Source organism: Notothenia rossii (assembly GCF_949606895.1).
Source record: "Notothenia rossii genome assembly, chromosome: 2".
In the NCBI taxonomy this organism is placed as follows: domain Eukaryota; kingdom Metazoa; phylum Chordata; class Actinopteri; order Perciformes; family Nototheniidae; genus Notothenia; species Notothenia rossii.
The window spans coordinates 61,996,005-62,018,198 of record NC_136904.1 but is presented as its reverse complement, the minus strand read 5'-3'; the positions used below and the strand labels follow the sequence as shown (position 1 = coordinate 62,018,198).

General features: G+C 42.8%; 1 protein-coding gene across 1 annotated transcript; it reads left to right on the top strand.

Annotated features, from left to right (window-relative positions):
* Positions 1-1,113: 1,113 nt before the first annotated feature.
* LOC307029651 (uncharacterized protein) lies at positions 1,114-16,055 on the top strand (the record flags this gene model as incomplete). Its single annotated transcript, XM_079665732.1, has 4 exons — positions 1,114-1,156; positions 1,244-1,488; positions 13,476-13,716; positions 15,115-16,055. The coding sequence occupies 4 exons, from the start codon at positions 1,114-1,116 to the stop codon at positions 15,606-15,608; spliced, it is 1,023 nt and encodes a 340-aa protein (XP_079521858.1). The 3' UTR covers positions 15,609-16,055.
* Between the last annotated feature and the right edge of the window lie 6,139 nt (positions 16,056-22,194).

The window sequence follows — 22,194 nt, the reverse complement described above, 5'->3', positions numbered from 1 at the left end:
GAAAAGTGTGGTGTGTGAAGAGGAGACAAGAGAGCTGCAGTGACGCGTCCTAAAACCCGGAAGTAAGCTGCGCATTGGTTCCCTCCACAAAAAAGCAATGAGATTCCTCCATAGGATTTTAGAAAATAGCTCAAAATAAGATCTGTGGGAAACGTACTGTTAGATAAATGCACGTTTTGTTCAGCCGGATAATATCCACATGTCCTACTTTTATAATTTTCTAATCGTAAATCTATCGATTAGATTTATGATAGACTACAAGAAGATAAGGAGGACTTTTACAAAAAAGTAATAGAGATTGTTGTCCAGAAGGATAGGCAAATGGACTTCATCTTCAAGTCAAGGTAAGACGGCAATTTTATTGAAAATGGGATTTTACTAAGAGAGAACAATTCAATATTTAAATGATAAAATTACATGTTTTGGGTATCCTTTTGTTGAACTGTCTGTTTAAAATTAATCAAAGCATCAGACAAAAAAAGCTTTTGAAAATGTTATATTTTGATTTAGGTCAACATATAATATTTGTAAACCTGAAGAGTCAGTGCCAGTGCCTCACCAGTCATGAACCTCATTGCAGAAGCTTATGTATAGACATCTAAGTTTTTTGTGCCCCACCACTTTTGTAGGCTACATATAAAAACGCCACTGGAAGAGCCTATATTCAAAACTTCTCAAGCATTGCAAAACCAGTTTATGATCTGTTGAAAATTAAAGGAAGCTCTACCGTGACACAGGGGAAACATAAGGTCGGAAAAGGAGCTCTGCTGCCCTCAAGGACACCTGTCCTGTGGACTGATGATCACCAAAGGATCCTTGAACAGCTGATTGACACACTTTCACACCCACCTGTGTTGGCCTATCCGGATTTCGAACTGCCATTTGTGCTTCACACTCTCAGCAGGGACTCGGCGCTGTGTTGTATCAACGACAGGATGGAAAATTGAGAATCATCGCCTATGGTTCAAGAACTCTGTCTCCTGCTGAGAAGAATTACAATATGCACTCGAGTTTCTTGCTCTTAAGTGGGCGAAATGTGAGAAATGTAGGGATTACCTGTTATATGCACCCCATTTCACAGTATAAACAGACAACAATCCCCTCACATACATGATGAGTACTGCCAAGCTGAATGCTGTGGGCCACCGATGGATAGGTGAGCTAGCAGACTTTATTGGTTGTGAGTCTGCAAAGAGGCAGGATGTTGCTTATGTTGCTGCATTGTACCTGGGTTCATGCTCAGAGTCACCTGTGAATGTGTCACCCCTTACCATTGAACACAGTGAGCTAGTCAAGGCCCAAAGGGAGGACCATGCAATCAGTGAGCTTATCAAACTTAAAGAGGCAAAGGCAGTATTGACCAATGAGGACGGGAAGAGAGCCAAGCTCATGCACGAGTGGGGAAAACTGCACATGGAAAATCAACTGTTGTACCGGACAGCCAGTCAGAAGCAGCAGCTCGTCTTACCATCACGATACCACCCCCTGGTACTAAAGCATCTCCGTTGACGACATGGGACATGTTGGGGCTGAGAGGGTAATCCACCTAACTCGAGACCGTTTCTACTGGCCTTTCATGAAAAAGGACATTGAAAACTATGTAACCAGAAAGTGCCCCTGTATCAAACAAAACAAACCTGTGACACATGTCAGAGCACCAATGGGCAGCATCACTTCATCTGCACCACTTGAGCTTGTGTCTAAAGACTATATGCACCTGGAAACTAGCAAAGGGGGCTACGAGTAGTTATTGACCATTTTACCAGATTTGCTCAAGTCTATACAACAAAAAATTATCTGGCAGAACAGCTGCTCAAAAAATCTATAATGACTTCATTCCAAGGTTCGGCTACCCGGCCAGGTTACACCACGATCAAGGCCAGGGGTTCGAAAATGACCTGTTCAAGACCCTGAGGCATCTGGCTGGAGTTGCTCATTCGAGGACAACCCCATACCACCCCCAAGGAAACCCAGCGGAGAGGTTCAATAGAACACTGCTCCAAATGTTGAGGACCCTGGGAGAAAAAGAAAAGAGCAACTGGAAAGACCACTTACCCCTGGTTGTACATGCATACAACTAACACCAGGCATGAGGGAACAGGCTTCTCACCCCATTACCTCATGTTTGGACGACACCCGTGTCTCCCAGTCGACTTAATGTTTGGTCTGTCAGCCAAAGGTTAGACTGAAACAACACAGGGCTATGCTAAGAAATGGGCTCTGAGAATGAAAGAGGCTTGCTGAATTGCATCTAAAAACAGTCAACACTCCAGTGCAAGAAACAAGTAGTAATACGAGTGTCACATCAAGGGAGTTGTGCTCCAACCTGGTGATAGAGTCCTAGTCCGCAACATGAGTGAGAGAGGTGGACCTGGAAAATTGAGGTCCTACTGGGAACAAACTGTATGTCGTCAAAGAAGAAGTTGGTGACATTCCTGTGTACAAAGTGTGCCCTGAGACAGGTGGTGATAAGATCCGTACCCTCCATCGAAATCTCCTACACGTTGTCAATGACCTACCTGTAAACTTCCCTGAACCCACAGGAAAACCGCTACCACCTAGAAGGAAGAGCAAGAGTCATCATGTTGAGAAACAACGACAGAGAGAGACATCACAAAGCAGTGACTCTGATGATGAGGCACCTAGAGTACGAAACTGGCTAAGAGTACCCCCACAAGCTGGACTTCGCTCACAGAATGTTAAACCTACCTCTGGATCTCAGTGAAACACAGACGGTCTGAAAAGGGTACCTGAACCACATAGATATAGCGTGCCATCGATATATCATACATCAGAACAACATCGAGTTGTTACACCTGAGAGAGAAACCAGACAAGAACAACCAGAAGAGCGGACTGATGATGTATACCTGCCTGTGGATTCTGAAAAACTGGAAGAGCATGAGTATGTACAGGTACCCTATGGCTATGACCGACCTGTGACACCTCAGGATGAGCCAGTCAGGAAATCCACACGGGACAGGAGACCCCCTCAAATGCTGACATATGACTCCCTTGGTCAGCCATCCTCAAGATCATGTGGGCCTACAGATCCAGCAGGACTCTATACTGTACAAGCCCTGCCATTCTGAGGAATGCAGCCCGTTCCTATGCCACATTACACTACACACCAGAGACTGCCTTACACTACACACCAGACACTGTCTTACACTACACGCCAGACACTGCCTTACACTGTAATTCTGCCATACACAAATGCATATTGAGAAAGAAAGATTGTTACACCCACTCTCATACATATGGTATCCTGTACATTTAAAGAAGTGCCCTTGTGAGAGTGTGTATAATTGTTAAGTTCAAAGAGAAGGGGCACAAGTTAAGTACAGTAACAAAGTAACGCGTTACTGTAACGCCGTTATTTTTGGCAGTAACTAGTACTCTAACGCGTTATTTTTTAAATTCAGTAACTCAGTTACCATTACTACATGGTGCGTTACTCCGTTATTGTTTTTTATATAGTCTCGGCTCCCAGACGTTGGTGAGCGGCGCCAACAGCGAGGCGAACAGAGATGAGAACTGTACTTAAGTACAGTACTTGAGTAAATGTACTTAGATACTTCCTGTGTCACATGCGGAGACGCGCTGTGGGCGTGTTTGTGTGTTTACTAACAAGACTATCATGGCGGCTGAGGAGCTCAAGTCGAGTTTCTCCGCCTGGAGATATTCTCACCATTTCACTTTTGTCGAGCACAAAGAAAAGAACGTTTTAGTTAAATGTAAGTTGTGTCTTGGCGGGTCAAAGATCCTATCTACTGCCCAAAACAGCAATTCAAATCTGTTGAAACATCTGCACAAAGCTAGCCTAGCTAAGACCACAGACCCAGACTCATCCGACGCCACTCCACCTCCACCTAAGCAACAGCGGCTGGATTTTAACGGAGGGACTGCTAGCCAGGGAAAAGTTGATAAAGCCATTGCACGGTATATTGTAGAACACATGCAGGCTATTTCTACTATTTCTATTGCTATTTCTTGATCAACAGATTGTATTATTCTCCAATGCAATAACAGTACTGAAATGAAGGCTATAAGCAGGGCACATCACTTTTTTAGCACCATAGCGCTCTCCTTCAACGGTTTTAATTTCCCTACATGGAAGGTGGGATGTACCTTCATGGCCCTGGGAAGCCGTAGTCTCACTGAGACTGGGTTTATGACCTTGGTGATGGGAAAAGTACCCACAAACCGGGGAGCCAGTTTTCGGGAGAGTACATGGAGGGGAAGGTTTCGTGTAGAGAGCCAGACTTTTTGGCCTGGCTGGTATATAGGGGCTGGTCGGCGTTTTTGGTCTGCTGCTCTTTTAACCAGTTGCGAATTCCTGCAGAGTATCTTCCTAGCCTTAGCCCACACGCGCCGACAACGCCTGACCAGAGCGTGGGTAGACTGGACCGTGACCTCTCTCTCCGTGGCTGGGAACAGTGGCGGCTGGTAGCCATAAACACAGTGAAACGGGGACAGGCCCGTGGCAGAAGTAGGGAGGATGTTGTGTGCATACTCAGGAGGATGGATTCTGGGACACCAGGCAGCGCAGGCAGGTCTCCAGTTCTTGATTTAGGCGCTCTGTCTGGCCGTTAGACTCCGGATGGTATCCAGACGAGAGACTGACCGTGGCACAGATGAGGCTGCAGAACTCCTTCCAGAAGCGTGACACAAACTGGGGACCCCGGTCGGAGACAATATCCTTAGGGAAACCATGAAGCCGAAACACATTCTGCATCATGACCTCAGCCGTTTCCTTAGCTGAGGGCATCTTGGGCAGAGCAATGAAATGTTTCATTTTAGAAAACCGGTCCACTGAGAACTGTGGTTTTACCTCTAGAGAGGGGCAGGCCAGTGACGAAGTCCATGGAGATCTCTGACCAGGGCCTGTTGGGAATAGGGAGTGGTTGTAATAGTCCTATTCGCGCCCTGGAAGAGGTCTTGTTTTGAGCGCAGATAGGGCACGCCTCCACATACTCCTTCACCTCCTTCTCCATGGATGTCTACCAGAAATGTTGTTTAATAATGAACATAGTTCTCTTGACTCCGGGGTGACAGGTGAGCAGCGAACTGTGAGCCCAGTGGATCACCTGTGGTCGCTAGGCCTCCTGAACGAAAATCCGGTTAGGCGGGCAACCCCTTGGTGCAGGAGCTCCAGCATTGGCATGTATTACCTCCTTCTCTACTGACCAAGTCAGCGCTCCTACCACCCGGTTCAATGGGATGATGGGTTCCGGTTCCTAGACTGCAGGCACAGGGTCAAACAGACGGGACAGAGCGTCAGGCTTGACATTCTGAGAACCCGGCCTGTAGGAAAGAACAAAGTCAAAACGGTTGAAAAACAAGGGTCCACCTAGCCTGGCGGGAGCTCTGTCTTTTGGCCTTTCTTATTTACTCCAGGTTCTTGTGATCGGTCCAGACCACAAAAGGATTCTCGGCTCCCTCCAACCAATGCCTCCACTCTTCCAACGCTAACTTCACAGCCAGCAACTCACGGTTTCCCACGTCGTAATTTCTCTCTGCCGGGGAGAGCTTCCTGGACAGGAAAGCGCAGGGGTGAAGTTTGTTGTCCTTTTGTTGTTGCTGGGAGAGGACCGCTCCCACCCCCTCGTTGGAGGCATCCACTTCCACCACAAACTGGCGTGTGGGATCCGGCATGGTAAGTATGGGGGCAGTGGTGAACATCTTTTTAAGCCGAGAAAAAGCCTCCTCAGCCTGAGGAGACCACACAAAAGGCACCTGAGGGGACGTGAGGACATGAAGAGGGGCTGCAATAGCGCTGAAGCTCCGCACAAGACGTCTGTAAAACTTAGCAAAGCCTAAAAACTGCTGCACTTTCTTGAGAGAGTCAGGGGTAGGCCAACAGGCTACGGCGCTAACCTTCTCTGGGTCCATCCTAACCTGACCTGGGGAAATGATGAAGCCCAAAAAAGTGACTGTCTCTACATGAAATTCACACTTTTCGGCTTTGACAAACAATTTATTTTGGAGCAGTTTCTGTAGAACCAGGCGGACATGTTGTTTGTGTGTGTGAAGGTCAGGGGAGTAGATCAGAATGTCGTCAAGATAAACAAAAACGAAACGGTTCAGAAACTCCCTCAACACGTCATTGATCATAGCCTGGAAGACTGCAGGAGCGTTTGACAATCCAAACGGCATGACCAGGTATTCATAATGTCCTGAAGGGGTGTTAAAACCCGTCTTTCATTCATCGCCCTCCCTGATCCTGACCAAATGATAGGCGTTACGCAGGTCTAACTTGGTGAAAACCTTGGCTTCCTGAAGCTGCTCGAAAGCGGACAAGATGAGAGGGAGTGGGTACCGGTTTTTAACCGTAATGTCATTGAGAGGTGAGTAGTCGATACAGGGCCTAAGAGACCCGTCCTTTTTGCCCACAAAAAAAAACCCTGCACCTGCTGGGGATGACGAATGACGAATAAGCCCTGTTTTGAGGGAGGCATCAATATAGTCCTTCATGGCCTCTTTCTCAGGTCCTGAAATTGCATAAAGTCAACCCTTAGGAATGGGAGACCCGGCAATCAAGTCAATAGCACAGTCATAGGAGCGGTGAGGAGGAAGAGCCAGAGCTTTGGACTTACTAAAGACTTCACTAAGATCGTGGTAGCAGGAAGGAACTGAAAGTACATCAGGAAGATATATTTTTGGGACTGTATCCTGCCTAGCACTCCCAGTGTTACATCTCCTGTCAATCTCTGCTACCTGCTTAAAACAGTGATCAATGCAATTCTTTTCCCACCCCTCCACCCTCCCAGATTGCCAATCTATGTGAGGGTTATGAAGTTTCAACCAGGGAAACCCCAAAATGAGTGGATGTTGGGCTGAGTTAAATAAGTGAAAAGACATTGTCTCGTGGTGGTTATCATTACATCTTACTTCCAAAGGCTCTGTTTGGTGAGTCACTTTAAACAATAGCCGCCCATCGAGAGCACTCGCTTCAAGAGGCCGGGGTAGAGGTTTAGTTTTTATGTCCCATTTTTTAACTAAACCCCAATCCATAAGACTTTCGTCCGCCCCTGAGTCAATGAGAACACCATGAGTAACCACATTGTCTCTGATTTTTACCTGGATCCGGGTCAGGGTGCGAGGAGGAAAGTCAGAGGAAGAGATCCGGCTCACCAACGTACTCCTCTTCATTGGTGAGCCTCCTCTTTTACCGGACAAGCCGCTTGTGGATGTCCGCGCTGCCCGCAGTAGAAACACAGACCCTCCTTGAATCGACGCTGACATTCTGCCATCGACAGCTTAGCGCGGCCCAACTGCATTGGCTCCTCCACGGAGCCAGGGGGCGCTGTTGTCCGGAACGCAGGTGGTGAGGGGTGACAGAGCCTCCAAGAAGAAGTAGTATCCAGCGCCGAGCATCTCCTCTTGAGAGGCGGATAAACCGCATCCTTGGATTTATTCCTTCCCTTCTCCGTCAAACGATTGTCTATCCTTATAGCCATGGATATGACAGAGTCCAAGTCAGCGGGCAGATCGAGAGGCGCCAGCTGGTCTTGTAAAGAATCCGAGAGACCGCTGACGAAAGCGTCAAACAATGCAGCGGAGTTCCAGCCGCTGTCGGCTGCCCTAGTCCGGAACTCGATGGCGTAGTCAGCCACACTCTGCTGATGTTGTCGCAGCTTGATCAGAGCCCGAGCTGCTTCCCTGCCCGGCGTGGTTTGATCGAAGATCTTCCTCATAGTGTCTATGAAGTTTTCCAGAGACCCGCTGCTGCTCGTCCGGAGAGATGAGAGATCATAAAGGCCAGTTTGGACTTGTCCGTGGGAAAAGCAGCCGGTTGGTGGTGATAGTGTAACTCACACTGCACGATGAACGGCCGGCAGCCTTCCAAGTCTCCGGAGTACTTTTCGGGTGGAGCCAGACGCATGGAAGCACTGTGCGGCTCAGTAACCCGGTTGGGATCGAATCCGGTCACCGCTGGAACCGGAGGAGTCGTAGGAGGAGAAACAGCCTGCAGGTGATTGAGCACACGCTGAACCTCTGCTGCCAGTAGATTAACTTGGGTCGTCACCGATGTTTGTAGGTCCCTCTGGCTGCTGGTTAGATTCTGCACTCCCTGCTGCATGGTGGCCATATGCTCCTCTTGTTGCCCAAGACGTTGGCCCTGAGAGCGGATGGCGTTCTTAATCTGATCTGAGTCGGCTGAGTTCATTTTGTTGGTCAGTTCGTACTGTCAAGGACTGAACTCTGAGGCATGAACTCAATTGTACGACTCAAAACTCAGACTCAGATAGCGTTTCAAAATAAAGACTTTACTGGAATTTTGCACAGTAATAAAAATAAGGAAAAACAAAACACTCTTAAGAGGAAAACTAGAATCGTGATCAATATCATAGATCCGTGAAAGGTCCGTGAGGTAAGCCGATACGTAGGTCATCGAGAGACAACGAACTGACAATGAACAGGAGGGAGCTAACATATTATATACACAGGTAAAGGGGACACAGATGGAAACAATCAGGGCGGGGAAAATAATCAAGGACGCAGGAGACAGAAGGGGGCGGGGAGCGTGGAAGCCTGAAATGAGAGGAAGAAATAATTAAGGGCATAGACATAAAGCACAAGACAAAGGGACATGACAACTCTAACATAAAGAATAAACTTTCACTATAAGTTTCTTGGACATGACAGCACCTGGAGATGTTGCTTGGTGCTCATCCTTAAAATGAAATAAACCGTAACTTTTGAGGGGATCTTGACTTTAGTTGCCAGACACACGGCACTGAACACACATGCAGAAGTGAACACAGAACACACATGAAGAGACGAACACAGAACACACATGCAGAGGTGAACACAGAACACACATGCAGGTGAACACAAGACAACATTAGCACGACCAGTAATCCTACAAGCTGTCATCACTCCTGACTGTTCTCCTCACTGTTCTCCTCACTGTCTTCCTCTCTGTCAGACATGGTAGCTGATGATGTAGGCCTACTACTTTCTCTCTGGTTGAGTCTGTGATTAGCTGATTTCATCCACAAGTCAACAGCTGGTTTTGGGTCGAAAGTCTCTGTTGTCATCTTAGACAAGTGGATGTAATCAAATAATTATGTGAACATAACCAATAACCTACCATAGCCAATAACAAATTAATGTAACTTATTTTATTTGTGTTGTTCATTCATATCTTATTTTACCTTAACATTTATTTATTTATGAATTTGTTTATCTCTCCAGTTTTAAAGGATATTTTTGGTTACTGTCCTATAGTATACATTGGAATGATTTCAAACCTGTTTATCCCAATAATTATAAAGGAGTGCCTTGAATCTGTTTACATAAATTGTGACCAAACCGTTTGCACTTAGACTAAAGTGAACTATCTAAAGACTCAAGAGTCCTTTACCTCACTGAGCTGTAGTTATCAGCCTCTCAGTCTGACTGGAGAGGACTCTCCCTCCACATTATTGTAGAAACATCTTCTTCTTATATCCGTTAGAGCAGCTAGCACCAGATTCTAATAACAAGAGTGCCGGTACCGGGTGGTGTGCCCTTCTCTCTCTCCCTCGCTCACTTGCACTTTGGCTGTGAGCTTTGAGCTGCGGGCGCCAGATAAGCCAACATCCCCCATTTTCATCACTTACAGCGCCCATCGTACAGGGCAAATGAAACATATAACCGGGGTGAAAAGGCTGTTACATTTACTTTATTATGAACATTGTTACATCAAGGCCGAAAATTAAGATGAGCCCCAACGGTCAAAAAAAATGTTTTCCCTCCCAGAACTGCCAGCACAGCGCCTCCCCAGATCTGGCGCCCTATAGGCAAACATCTAGCCAGTGTTACGGGCCGGCCCTGAGTTCATATGCAACTCGCAAATATCTCTCTCTCTCTCTCTCTCTCTCTCTCTCTCTTCTCTCTCCTCTCTTCTCTCTTTTCTCTTCTCCCTTCTCTCTCTCTCAATGTTGGTACGCAAATGCACCTTTTTTCAAATGACCTGGTGCTCTTTTTTTGGCAGAGGTGCGCATGCGCACCTGCGCACCAGTTATGTGCAGCCCTGGCTATAAGGGCATTACAGTTTTTCTCGATTGCTAACACACTAAAATTACACATAAAGCACAATTATTTTAACTGATACTCAAAGAGCAAAACATCGGCTCAAATCTCCAAAACTCTAAAGTTTTCAGCTTTTCACACAATTTGGAAAACAACATGGCACTTTTTGCAAACCACTGCACACGTTTCTCCACGTAAGACACAGGAATCTGACATAAAGTCACATGTTAGCACATACAAAACACTGATATTCAAAATGCCTCACACATGGACCAATGATCAATAAACACATTCCACCTGACCAAACACCTGATAGCATTATTGTTGGCTCATCAATCAGGATGTTAGCACTATAAAAAGACCACAGGTGAGTATTTTCTTACAGCAACAATGGAAGCTAACATGAAAGCAAGAGCAAGAGGAAGAGGAAGAGGTGGGGTGGGAGTGAGAGGAGGAAGAATGAGAGCAAGAGGAAGAGCTGGGCTGAGAGTGAGAGGAGGAGGAAGAGTACTCTCTAATGAAATGAAATGTTATCAACCATGGTTTGACGATGAGAGAGGCTGGACAGAGGGTTCAGCCTAATCTAAGGCGATTTACTGTTGCCTCTGTAATCCGGACACTTAGACTTGAGGTTAGTTACCAGTTTTTAGCTCTGCATAATTCATGATATATCAGTGCTTATATCTGTTGTGTGAAACGTATGTACTTCATTACTGTAACTGAATTGTTGGCATGTTGCATACTATAACTGTACAAAAATCCTGCACAATGTACTGTGGTAGACTTACTTTTATGCAACACAGACACTGACCAACCACTATATCTTTGTTGTTTTTCTGAAGGACTGAGAAACAAAGAGGTGCAGGTGGAAGGCTAAGGATTTTCAATGAGGCACAGGAAGCAGCAGTTACAAACTGGGTTTTGGCAAACAATGCCATCACACTTAGAGAGATCCGAAGCAGAGTAACTATGTGCTGTGTGCATGTTGCACAATGTTATTTTTGAATAAAATGTGATTTTTTTCAACAACTCATTTGTATTTCTTCATTTACTGTATTTCTGTAATCTTTCTCTGCAGAAACCTCTAAGTACAGAGCATAGCCCATAAAAGATGAGAGTGCTTTATGCTCAGCAGTGTGTATTTGGGTGGTCAAACAATCCAGTATTATGAATGAAGTGTGTTATATTTGGTGCAAAAGTTTGCATTTGGTAAGTTTTTATGTAGTTTTGAATGCAGTTCTTCATTTAGCAGGATAAATGAGGTGTTTTGCACTTTGGGTGTGTGGTTTTGTGAATTGTGTTTAGTGTTCTGATAACGGAGGATTTTGCTGGCTGTCGCAACCATAAGATCTTGTTGAAGATAGTAACAGAGAGGTCAGTGCAGGGTGAGACGCTAATATGAACGGTCCACTTGCAGACAAACGCAAGAAAAGCATCTCAGGCTAGGATGAAAGGCTGTGACGAAGACCTGATGTGTGTGAACGCCGTTGGGTGCGAACGTGGCTCCATCTGTGGCTAATAATGTTTAACACGTTGGAGGCCTCTCCACCACAGCTTCTGCCATTCCATGCATCACACACATCTGGTCCACTGATCCCCCGCTGCTGCATAACACACATGCACACACACACACACACACACACACACACACACCCACACACCCACACACACACACACACACACACACACACACACACACACACACACACACACACACACACACACACACACACACACACACACACACACACACACACCCAAGGAATTATGTATACACTCTAAAGTTCACCAAGTCACGCACATACCCATTTATCACTGCTTAGGTTGACTTGTATCTGTCTGTGTTGTGAGTGTGTTGTAACCAACTAGGAATACATCATTGTGATGTGCAACGATAATACTCTGAACCTGTGGAGAGGATGGAAGGATCTCCAATAACCATTTAGTAGAAACACCTTTTCAGAATCAGAATCAGAAACAGGTTTATTACCAGGTAGGTTTATACTTACGAGGAATTTGACTTGGTGTCGTGGTGCATACATAAAAGTAAAACAACAATTAACACTGTAAAGCCCGGCAGCCCCCGCCCTTTTTTTTTCACGAAACTGTGTCTCAGGGCTTCTTAACATTTAACAACCTATTAACCCTCGGAGTCGGTGGAGGAGCCGGCGCGTCCAGGTGCGCATCATTTACGGAATTAATCATATATTTTTTATTATAAGGAGTATAAATATGATTCAGATATCCGCGGAATCGCTGGAAGTGTAGTTTTCCAGCGGTACCTCATGTGAGACTATAACCAGGGCACAGCAGCCAGTATTGCCGCTCAAAGCAGCTTGACTCTGCGTTACACTGTGTGGCATTGGTGGATTTGTGTGTCCGTCAAGGAGATCTCGGCCGGCAGCCATGATGGTCTGAAATGACCAATGGACATCGAGAAATCACTAAGGACCTACCCACCAAAAGCATAAACCACGTGTCTCCAATCAGTTTTCGCCTGTGAGGAGAGAGAGAGCGACAGAGAAAATGGCTAAAAAAAACGTTACAGTTGCAGACTTCTAGAGATTATTTTCGCTAGCAGCAGTGAAGATAGAGCCTCAGAACCTGAAGTCTTCAACTCTTCTGAAGAAGAAGAATATAAAGACAACAACAAGGATCCATTTGGACATGGCTAAGTTTAAATATGACAGTAATAGTGTACTGGCAATGTGTGGGGAATACCGCAAAAATGAACAATAGGTTTATTGATATATTTTTTTTATCGATAGAAGTTTTTCTTGGGAAAAAATAGACTCTCCATTAGCAAACGTTTACTCTGTGTTAACTTGTTTTATGTGTTAACTTGTTTTATGTGTAAAAGTGAGATTACACAGATAATCATTTATTTGTCCCACAACGGAGACATTTACAGTGGCTAAAGACATCGATTATTTTATCATACTTTTCTGTGCAGATGAGACTTGGTCATAGATTTATTTAGCCTATATGTAATAATAAATAATAATAATAATAATAATGCATTACATTTTTTATTTGAGCGCTTTTACAGGTGCTCAAAGCGCTTTACAATTACATATTACACATATTAGACATGTAAATGTCATTACTGTGGACATTACCCACAGGAGCATATGCGGGTAAATGCCATATAATGCCCATATGTGTGCCTGTGATTATTTAACCGTCCTGTACAGATGAGACTTCGTTATCAGATGTATGTATGTGTGTCTGATTGTATACTGAATGTAAAGTAACTGGAAATACCTGTGTGTGTGTGTGTGAGACAGAGAGAGAGACTCCTGTCCAACCTCCCAAACTTTCTTTGTATGTGTGCATTGTTATTTGTGCTTGAGCAACATTTTACTTGAACTTTATTTCAATGAAATTAGTTGTAATTATTGTCCTACATTTTAATTTGTTTTACAGAGATGTTTCACAGCTGCCTGGGCCTAGTGGCCCACAGGGGGGGTTTATCCAGCAGCCAGAACATCCATCTGTGCCTACCCCCAGGTCAAGATCTACCGTGGCTCAAGGGCCTTCACCAGAGCCATCACCACTAAGGACAAGCAGACCAGCATCACTACAGCTGCCTCCACCTCCATCTGCGGCTGCCACCAGGCCAAGATACACCTCAGCACAAAGGCTCCCCCACAGCCATCACCATCAACCCAGCCAGCAAGGAGGTTTCGTGGAGGTCTTGTATAGCACTTGTACCCCCCACCTACACAGCAGCCTATGCACCATCACCCCCACCTATACACAGCAGCCAGACCCACGGTATTGGAAGACAGCCAAATACCTTGAAACTGTCTTGACATTTATAAGGAATAGTTGGTTGAAAGTTCTGATGTTCAATAATGTAAATAGTGAGATTTTCCCGTGATTAGTCCTCAAGCTGTGTGATTGGATGTTGGAGTGGCAGTGCGCGAAGTTTACGCCGAGCGCCAAACACTTTGAAATGGAATGAAACCCATTGACGGCACACTATCCACAACAGGACTTGAACGTGTCGTACCCCCCCCCCCCCTTAGGTCACAGGCTCCTCCAACAGTGCAACACAATAAAACAGATACACAGGAAAAATTGTGCAAGTAAATACAAAAAGAAAAATAAGTGCAATAAGAGTCTATATACAAGTGATTGGAATATGATATATTAGATAAATGCTTTATAAGTAGCAGCCAGTCATTTTGTGGATGTTGTTTCAAAAGTTCAGGTGTTTAATAGTCTTATGGCCTGTGGGATGAAACTGTCCCTGAGTCTGGTGGTTTTAGTCCGGATGCTGCGGTACCGCCTGCCAGATGGCAGCAGACAGAACAGTTTGTGGCTAGGGTGATGGGGGCCTTTTATAATCTTGAGGGCTTTCTTTAAGGATAACCTGGTATTTTTACTCCACTACATTTATTTTAGTTACTTTACAGATTCTGATTAATGATGTGAAATATAAACAACCCTTAAATCAGACTTTAGTTACACCTGAGTACAATTCAGGGAAGGTGATTGTCAAGTGCCAACAATCAGGAGAGATATTTGAAAGTTGGTGCTTGAGAAGACTACATATTTATCTGCAGAGCCCTATAAAGCATATTCATTACTCGTTATTCTCTAACCGTTCATTACACATTGTATATAATTGCTTATTTTGCACATCACTTTCAAGATTTCAAGATTTTCAAAGATTTATTGACATATCATATACACAACTACGGTGTAGTTATGCAATGATGACAAACTTGGGTCACAGGTTCCTCAACAGTGCATTACAAGACATCTATCAATATGTGTGTACCTCCACCATTAAACTGTCATATTCTGCACATTTCTTATTCTATCTATATACATCTTGGAGTTTTAGGCTCTGCACTTTCCCTCCTCACCTCATACCTCAAAGACCGCACCTACAGGGTTACTTGGAGAGGGTCGGAGTCCGACCCTTGTCAATTAACTACAGGGGTCCCTCAGGGCTCTGTTCTTGGTCCCCTCCTCTTCTCCCTGTACACAAACTCGCTCGGGTCTGTCATTAGCCCGCATGGTTTTTCATACCACTGCTACGCTGACGACACCCAATTAATTCTGTCCTTTCCCCACTCAGATGCCCAGGTCGTCGCACGCATCTCTGCTTGCCTAGCAGACATCTCTCGGTGGATGTCTGCTCACCACCTCAAGCTTAACCTTGACAAGACTGAACTGCTTTTCCTTCCGGGAAAAGACTGTCCCACTCTTGACCTAACAATCAACATAGGCACCTTTATTGTTTCCCTGACTCAGACTGCAAGGAATATGGGTGTGACCCTAGATAACAAACTGTCCTTCACTGCAAACAACGCTGCAACAACCCGCTGCTGTAGATACACGCTTTACAACATCAGGAGGATACATCCCCAGCTGACCCAGAAAGCGACGCAGGTTCTGGTCCAGGCTTTCCTCATCTCACGCCTAGACTGCAACTCCCTCCTGGCTGGTCTACCTGCATGTGCCATCCGACCTCTGCAGCTCATCCAGAATGCAGCTGCTCGTCTTGTCTTCAACCTTCCTAAATTCTCCCACACCACGCAGCTCCCTTCACTGGCTTCCGGTAACTGCTAGAATCCACTTCAAGACACTGGTACTTGCCTACCATGCTGCGAATGGATCTGGCCCTTCCTACATCCAGGATATGGTTAAACCGTACACCCCAGCACGTGCACTCCGCTCCGCATCAGCCAAACGGCTCGCTGCACCCTCACTGCGAGGGGGACCCAAATTCCCATCAGCAAAAACACGAGGGTTTGCTATCCTGGCTGCAAAATGGTGGAATGAGCTCCCCATTGAAATCAGGACAGCAGAAAGCTTACACATCTTCCGGCGCAGACTGAAAACTCATCTCCTTCGACTCCACTTCGAGTGATAGAATTATTAACAAAGCACTTACTGTATATACTAATAATGGACTGGCTTATCTAAAGCCAGTTGAGTAGCACTTGCAATGTTTTAGCTCTATGAAACCTGATGTACTTGTATGATTCTGTTTTCTTCAAGTTTGTATTTTGTTGGTCGAACGCACCTATTGTAAGTCGCTTTGGATAAAAGCGTCAGCCAAATGCAATGTAATGTAATGTAATAATACATCTTATAAGAGTATAATAAATATATATAATATTGGTTAAAATAAGTGCTTCAACATTGCAGGAAAGTTGATTGTCGAGTCCCAAAACAAACCATGCAATATATTAGACTTTAAGCTGTTTACCCCCAAGCCTGTTTTCCAGGTCTCAGGCTTGAAAAGGACATTTCCAGAACAAATGACCATAACTGCAATTCTAAAAGGGTTAAATGAATAATCGTTTTTCTCAAAGTAATGAAAACCTGTGAGTCGGATGTAGAAAAGTCAGAATCAATAGATGTTTTTTATTTTGAAGAAAATTCAGATTGAACATAGTAAATTATAGTGTCCGTCCAACAAATATTTTTTACTTATATTAAAGACTACCCTTGGATGATGGGATAGTAGACTAAAAGCTTTAGGAATCCAAAGTACAACATATAATAAGTATCCTGTGTCAAGATTGATGGAAAACAAGTGACATTTCACCTTTCTAGAGAGATTTAGCAACAAAAAAAACCCTTCTGGGGTCATTTGGGTGGATTTGACCTATCTCTGACCCCCCTTGGTCGATTTTGATGATTGACATCTCTTTTTAACCGTCAGAGCCAATGGAATCAGCCGCGTTTTTTCTCGTTTTAATGCCATTGAACACGACTTTTGATCAGAATAACAGCTAAGGTGAGCATATCTCCGTGTTTTGCTACCTAAACCTACGTCGTGTGTTGTCTGTATTTGCTTCCCCTGTCACGAGTTCTGATCGCTCAGTGATGTTCCTTATATTTCCATAATCTGTGGATGTTAGCTAAGCTTGTTTGTGCAGATCCAATAAGTATATCGATCGGTATAGCTAGAGTTCTGTAATAACGTCATTAAGATTTTTTCGCTCAAGGCAGATTCAGAGGCTCAGCGTTAGTCTTGAGTTTTTTTTTGCAAAAAATTGTTCATATCATCAGTTAGCTGAGTTTCTTCCTGTTACATGGATGTGAAACATTCATAGTTTATTAAATATTATGAAGCCCTCCGAAGCTGTTTCATGCGGATGGTGCGTTTTTCCGCCCGGGGGCGGGGGGATGGGGTTCAACAGGTTAAGTACTTTGGCTTAATATTTATCTGTAGATACCCCAAAAGCTTTTTGCTTACATGTATTTAAAAGAAGACCTTAACGTAAAGTATTATTTAATGTTTTAATAAAGCTTAATTAGTTTGTCTGTTTTGCACATCCTCCTATTAATATCTGTGTACATCCGGCACTAAACTGTTTTGTTCTAGATATCATTTACAGTATCTTCTTGATATTTTATATTCTATATTTCTATAATTGAGCTTCTAATTTCCCCCTATTTTGTATGTGCTCTTAATATTGAAATGTTTTCATCAAATATAACACATTCAACAAAACATGCAGCAGACCTTAGGCAAGGCAAGTCAAGTTTATTTATACAGCACCAACACAAGGCAATTCAAACTGCTTTACAAAAATGAAACCCAATTAAGAAAAAGGCATTTTAAACAGTCATTAAAAAGCAACACAATCTACCTGCATTGCAATTACTCTAAACGTTTAATAACGTGCTTTAATCAGTAGGCGGTGCGGGTTTAAAAACTGTCAAGTTTACAGTGTTAACACAATAAGTTATACTTAGTTTGCGACAGATATATTTTCTTATTGTTTTGATGTGTAGTAGTTAATAAAAACAATCATATCAAAACAAAATATTACTACTAACTTTATTGTGAAATGAAAACAGAACGGTAAAAGAATAGTTTCCGGTCTATTCTGAGGCCCAATCTCTTTAGATAAATAAAGAACTACAACATATGTGTAATATTTAATGCAGCCAAACCATTTATTAAAATGCATTTATGTGATGACTTTCAAAGAGTAAAGCAAGCACTGCTGAACAAAGTATGATTTTTAGGGCCGGGACTCGATTAAAATTTTTTATCTAATTAATTAGAGGCTTTGTAATTAATTAATCGAAATTAATCACATTTTTACTCACATAAATATTTGACCTGAGAACAGTGAGAAGCAATTTTTTTCACATGGATTTAAGTATACCATTGAATAATGACTGAATACATAAGCTTAAGCAACAAAACATTTTTATTTTTTTTCAAGGTGGTACTTAACCAAGACCAACAGAAAAGTGCAATTTTTGCCATAAAGTGTAGCAATAGCATATTTAGGAATATAGTACATTTCAGAGATTCAGGTAGCCTATAGGTAGGTAGACCTTCTGTAAACTATAACACTTTGTTTTTTAAGTAAAACACAATACTTTCAAGTACATTCAGAACATTGGAAACCCTGACTATTAGAAAACATCTCTCTGTTGCTTCAGAGGCCATAACATACTTTGTTGATTTACCAACAGTTGATTTAAAAAATCTAATCAATTTCAGTCCAACTCTCTCAATAACCTTGGCCAAAACAATAAACAGTTCCAACATAAAGTGCCAGTTGCACCAACAACGTAATAAATAGTTCAACATAAAGTGTACCATTTAAAATAAAATAAAAAAGTGCCAGTGATTGACCTCAATCCCTCCTATTCTTCCAATATCCTGATGAAAAATAAAATCTCTCTGTTGCATAGGCCACTGTTTGATCAACGCGAATTGGGTGTGGGTCCTTGTACTCCGAGTCGGGCTAACATCCACGCTAGCTTCCACGCTAGCTGCTATATGTTTTGCATTGAGGTGATACTTGAGGCTTGATGTGCTGCGGTGATATACGAATTCCTTTTTGCATAATTTGCAAACAACCGTGCTCTTATTGACGCTTCCATCCGTCCGTTTTTTAAAACAAAATGTCCCATCCACGGGGCCAATCAAAGCGGTCTAATCAGCTTCTTCGTTCATGTTTGACTATTGTTCACTGTGGTTTGTTGTTGTCTGAAGTCATGAACGTTAGTTGGTGCTCCAGTATAATCGGTACCCCTGAAACTCATCCAGTGAGAAACGTTCCACGGTGCAAAAATAAGTGCGATTAAAATGCGTTAATTTTTGTGTAATTAATTAATCTTAATTAACGCGTTAAAGTCCCGGCCCTAATGATTTTATCTTTTACGAAAGTTTTTTTTTCATATGGAATGCAGTTGGAGGTCAACCAATCACGGGGTTTGTTGAGCAAAGTGGAACGATAGCTGAGGATTATGGGTAGTAGTGTCTTCGGCAATCCTAAACTCCGAAAAAATATTTGTTTCTCCGAATCGAAGGGAAAAAATACAAAAGCATTGTACACAATTTAAACCGATCAATGTTGTGTAATTAAAAAGGATAATTTGGTGTTTTTTAGTTGATGAGTAGTGCAGATATCACTGTAAAATCAATCGACAGTAAGGAGAATACTTAATTCCGGGTGTAAAATCCTCCCTTATCCAATGGGAATGGACGCTCACATTGTCTTTAACCAACACGTTCTCACTCCCAACCCGTCACATATTGACGGACGGTCAGGGCCCCTCCCTGTCACTCTATTACGTACAGGGTGCCCCTTGGAAGTCAGTTTTCAACGGGCAGGGCGTCCCATAGACCTTCATAGACCTCCCATAGCGTTGATAATAGACGCCATGAGAACGCTCCCTGGCAAATGCTACCCCGATGGTCGGTTGTTATTGTCAATATTAATATAATAATTATTTATTTTTTAATAGTCACACTCGATTTCGCCGGTTTTCTTGTTGCCCCAGCTGGTCGACACCTCTTTTAGCAGAAACAAAGGCTACGTTAATGTATGTAATGTACTAAATCGATGTTAATCTATGTGTGTGGTTGTGGAATTAATGGATGTGCCGTTGTGCGATTGCGCAATGCAATCATTTACAAACTCTTCAACTACAAACCTAATTATATTTAAAAACCTTTTAGAAGGCCTCACGAAATACTTTAATGTACATTTAAATTTAAATTTGAAGGGATGTGTGTAATGTGGTGATTATTATTCACCCGCGGATCTATGGGTTGGGGTATTGTTGCGCACGGACATTATAGTTAACCGGACTTCCGAAATCCGAAAAAAAAAATTAAAAATAAAATAATACTTTATTCCGAGTTTGCTTGCTTTTCTCTTTGAAGGTCATCACATAACGGCATTGTAATACACGGTTCGGCTGCATTAAATAATACATATCTGCCGTAGTTCGCTATTTATAGAGCCCTGGTGAGAAGACTTCTAGACAAACAGGAAGAACTGCCGCCGAAACTGAACATGTGACGTGGATCATAAATATATCAGCAATCAAACAAAATCTTCAATTTCTCTTCACACAATACGTCTCTTTGCAGTATCAATACTAATTCGGCTGACTTTTATATTTGATCCAATCGGTATATTGGTATATTTACACCATAACGGCGCACAGCTGATAGAAAGGGAAACCTGGTGGTTAAAGCACGTTATTGAAATGTATTATTTTTATTATTAGATATTAATAGGAGACACAGACAGACTAACTAATAAGGATTTTTTTAAACATTAAAGAATACTTTAGGTTAAGGTCTTATTTTGAATAAGAAAAAAGCTTTGGGGGTATACATATTATGCCTGACAAAGTACTAATATATTGCTTTCCTGCAATGCTACTGTATGTTTAAACACTTATTTTAACTGATATTATACATATGTATTATACTCTTATAAGATGTATGTAGATAGTATAAGAAATGTGCAGAGTATGACAGTTTAATGGTGGAGACACATATTGATAGATGTCTTGTAATGCACTGTTGAGGAACCTGCGACCCAGGTTTTTCATCTCCGACCTTGTCAGCTATTGAACAATCAATAAATAAAGAACACAGAATTATTAAATATAAAACACCGAATTTGTGTGATTATACTAAATGATTTACAAATAAACACCACTGCATATTTACAACTGTTACACATGCTGATGTGACGCAAATGTTTCCAACTTAGGATCAATAAAATATATCTTATCTCTTTCGACTCCACTTCGAGCGATATAATTACTAACAAAGCACTTATATACTAATAAAGGACTGGCTTATCTAAAGCCAGTTGAGTAGCACTTGAAATGTTTTAGCTCTATGAAACCTGATGTACTTATATGATTCTGTTTTCTTTTGTATCTTGTTGGTCGAACGCACTTATTGTAAGTCGCTTTGGATAAAAGCGCCAGCTAAATGCAATGTAATGTAATGTAAGATGATCGATGGCTATGCCATATTTGCCTCTGAACCTTGACAAGTGCATGTTTCAGGCTTATCAATTAACAACAGGAGGAGTCACAGACATAAGACCAGCTGTTAAATAAAGCGCTTCTGACCTTAGCTGTCATGTGGGTATATATTAATGCTGCCCATTATGGGCACAAGCAATTTCCACCCATTTATTAATTAAATGTTTTAAATGTGAGTGTTTCCTATCCCCTAAACCTCCAGGGATGTACACAGTTTGATACTGGCAACTTCTTATTATGGGAAATACGAAAACGTCTTTTAAAACTACAATTCCCAGTAGAGACGTGCCATAGGACATTTTGCGAAACACACAATAGCCAGCATGTGTAGTTCTGGGGACGGGGTGGGGGAGAGGGGGACGGGGTGGACCCGTTCAAATCCAGTTTTGGACAGTCTGTCGTGGTTCTATCCCATTTCAAATTGTTGTTCGACGCTTGGCGTAACCCTCGGCGCACACTCAAACATCCAATCACAGAGCTTGAGGACTATAACAGGGTTTGTCAAACGAAGCAGAGAGAATACTTACTTCTGGGTGTAAAATTCTCTAAAGCAACCTGACAGACTCCAACTTTTGTTTATTAATCAAACATATAAATAAACACAAGGATAATTATGTGTTATTGTTGAGTAAATAACAGTGTGTGGTTTAGAAAATAATAAAAAATTAGAAGGAAAAAACGATGAAACAATACAGATTTCAGTATTCTGAGCCCCTACTCTCCTCATAACTGACGGCAACAAAAGTCCTATATTATTCAATTAAAATAAAGAAGTAAAAAGTGTTGCTTGATATTGAGTAAGAAAAAGGTTGATAAACGCTGTGAGAATGGATCTGCGGAGAGCATTTTGCCGCCATCCCAACTCCTCTATTACCAACGT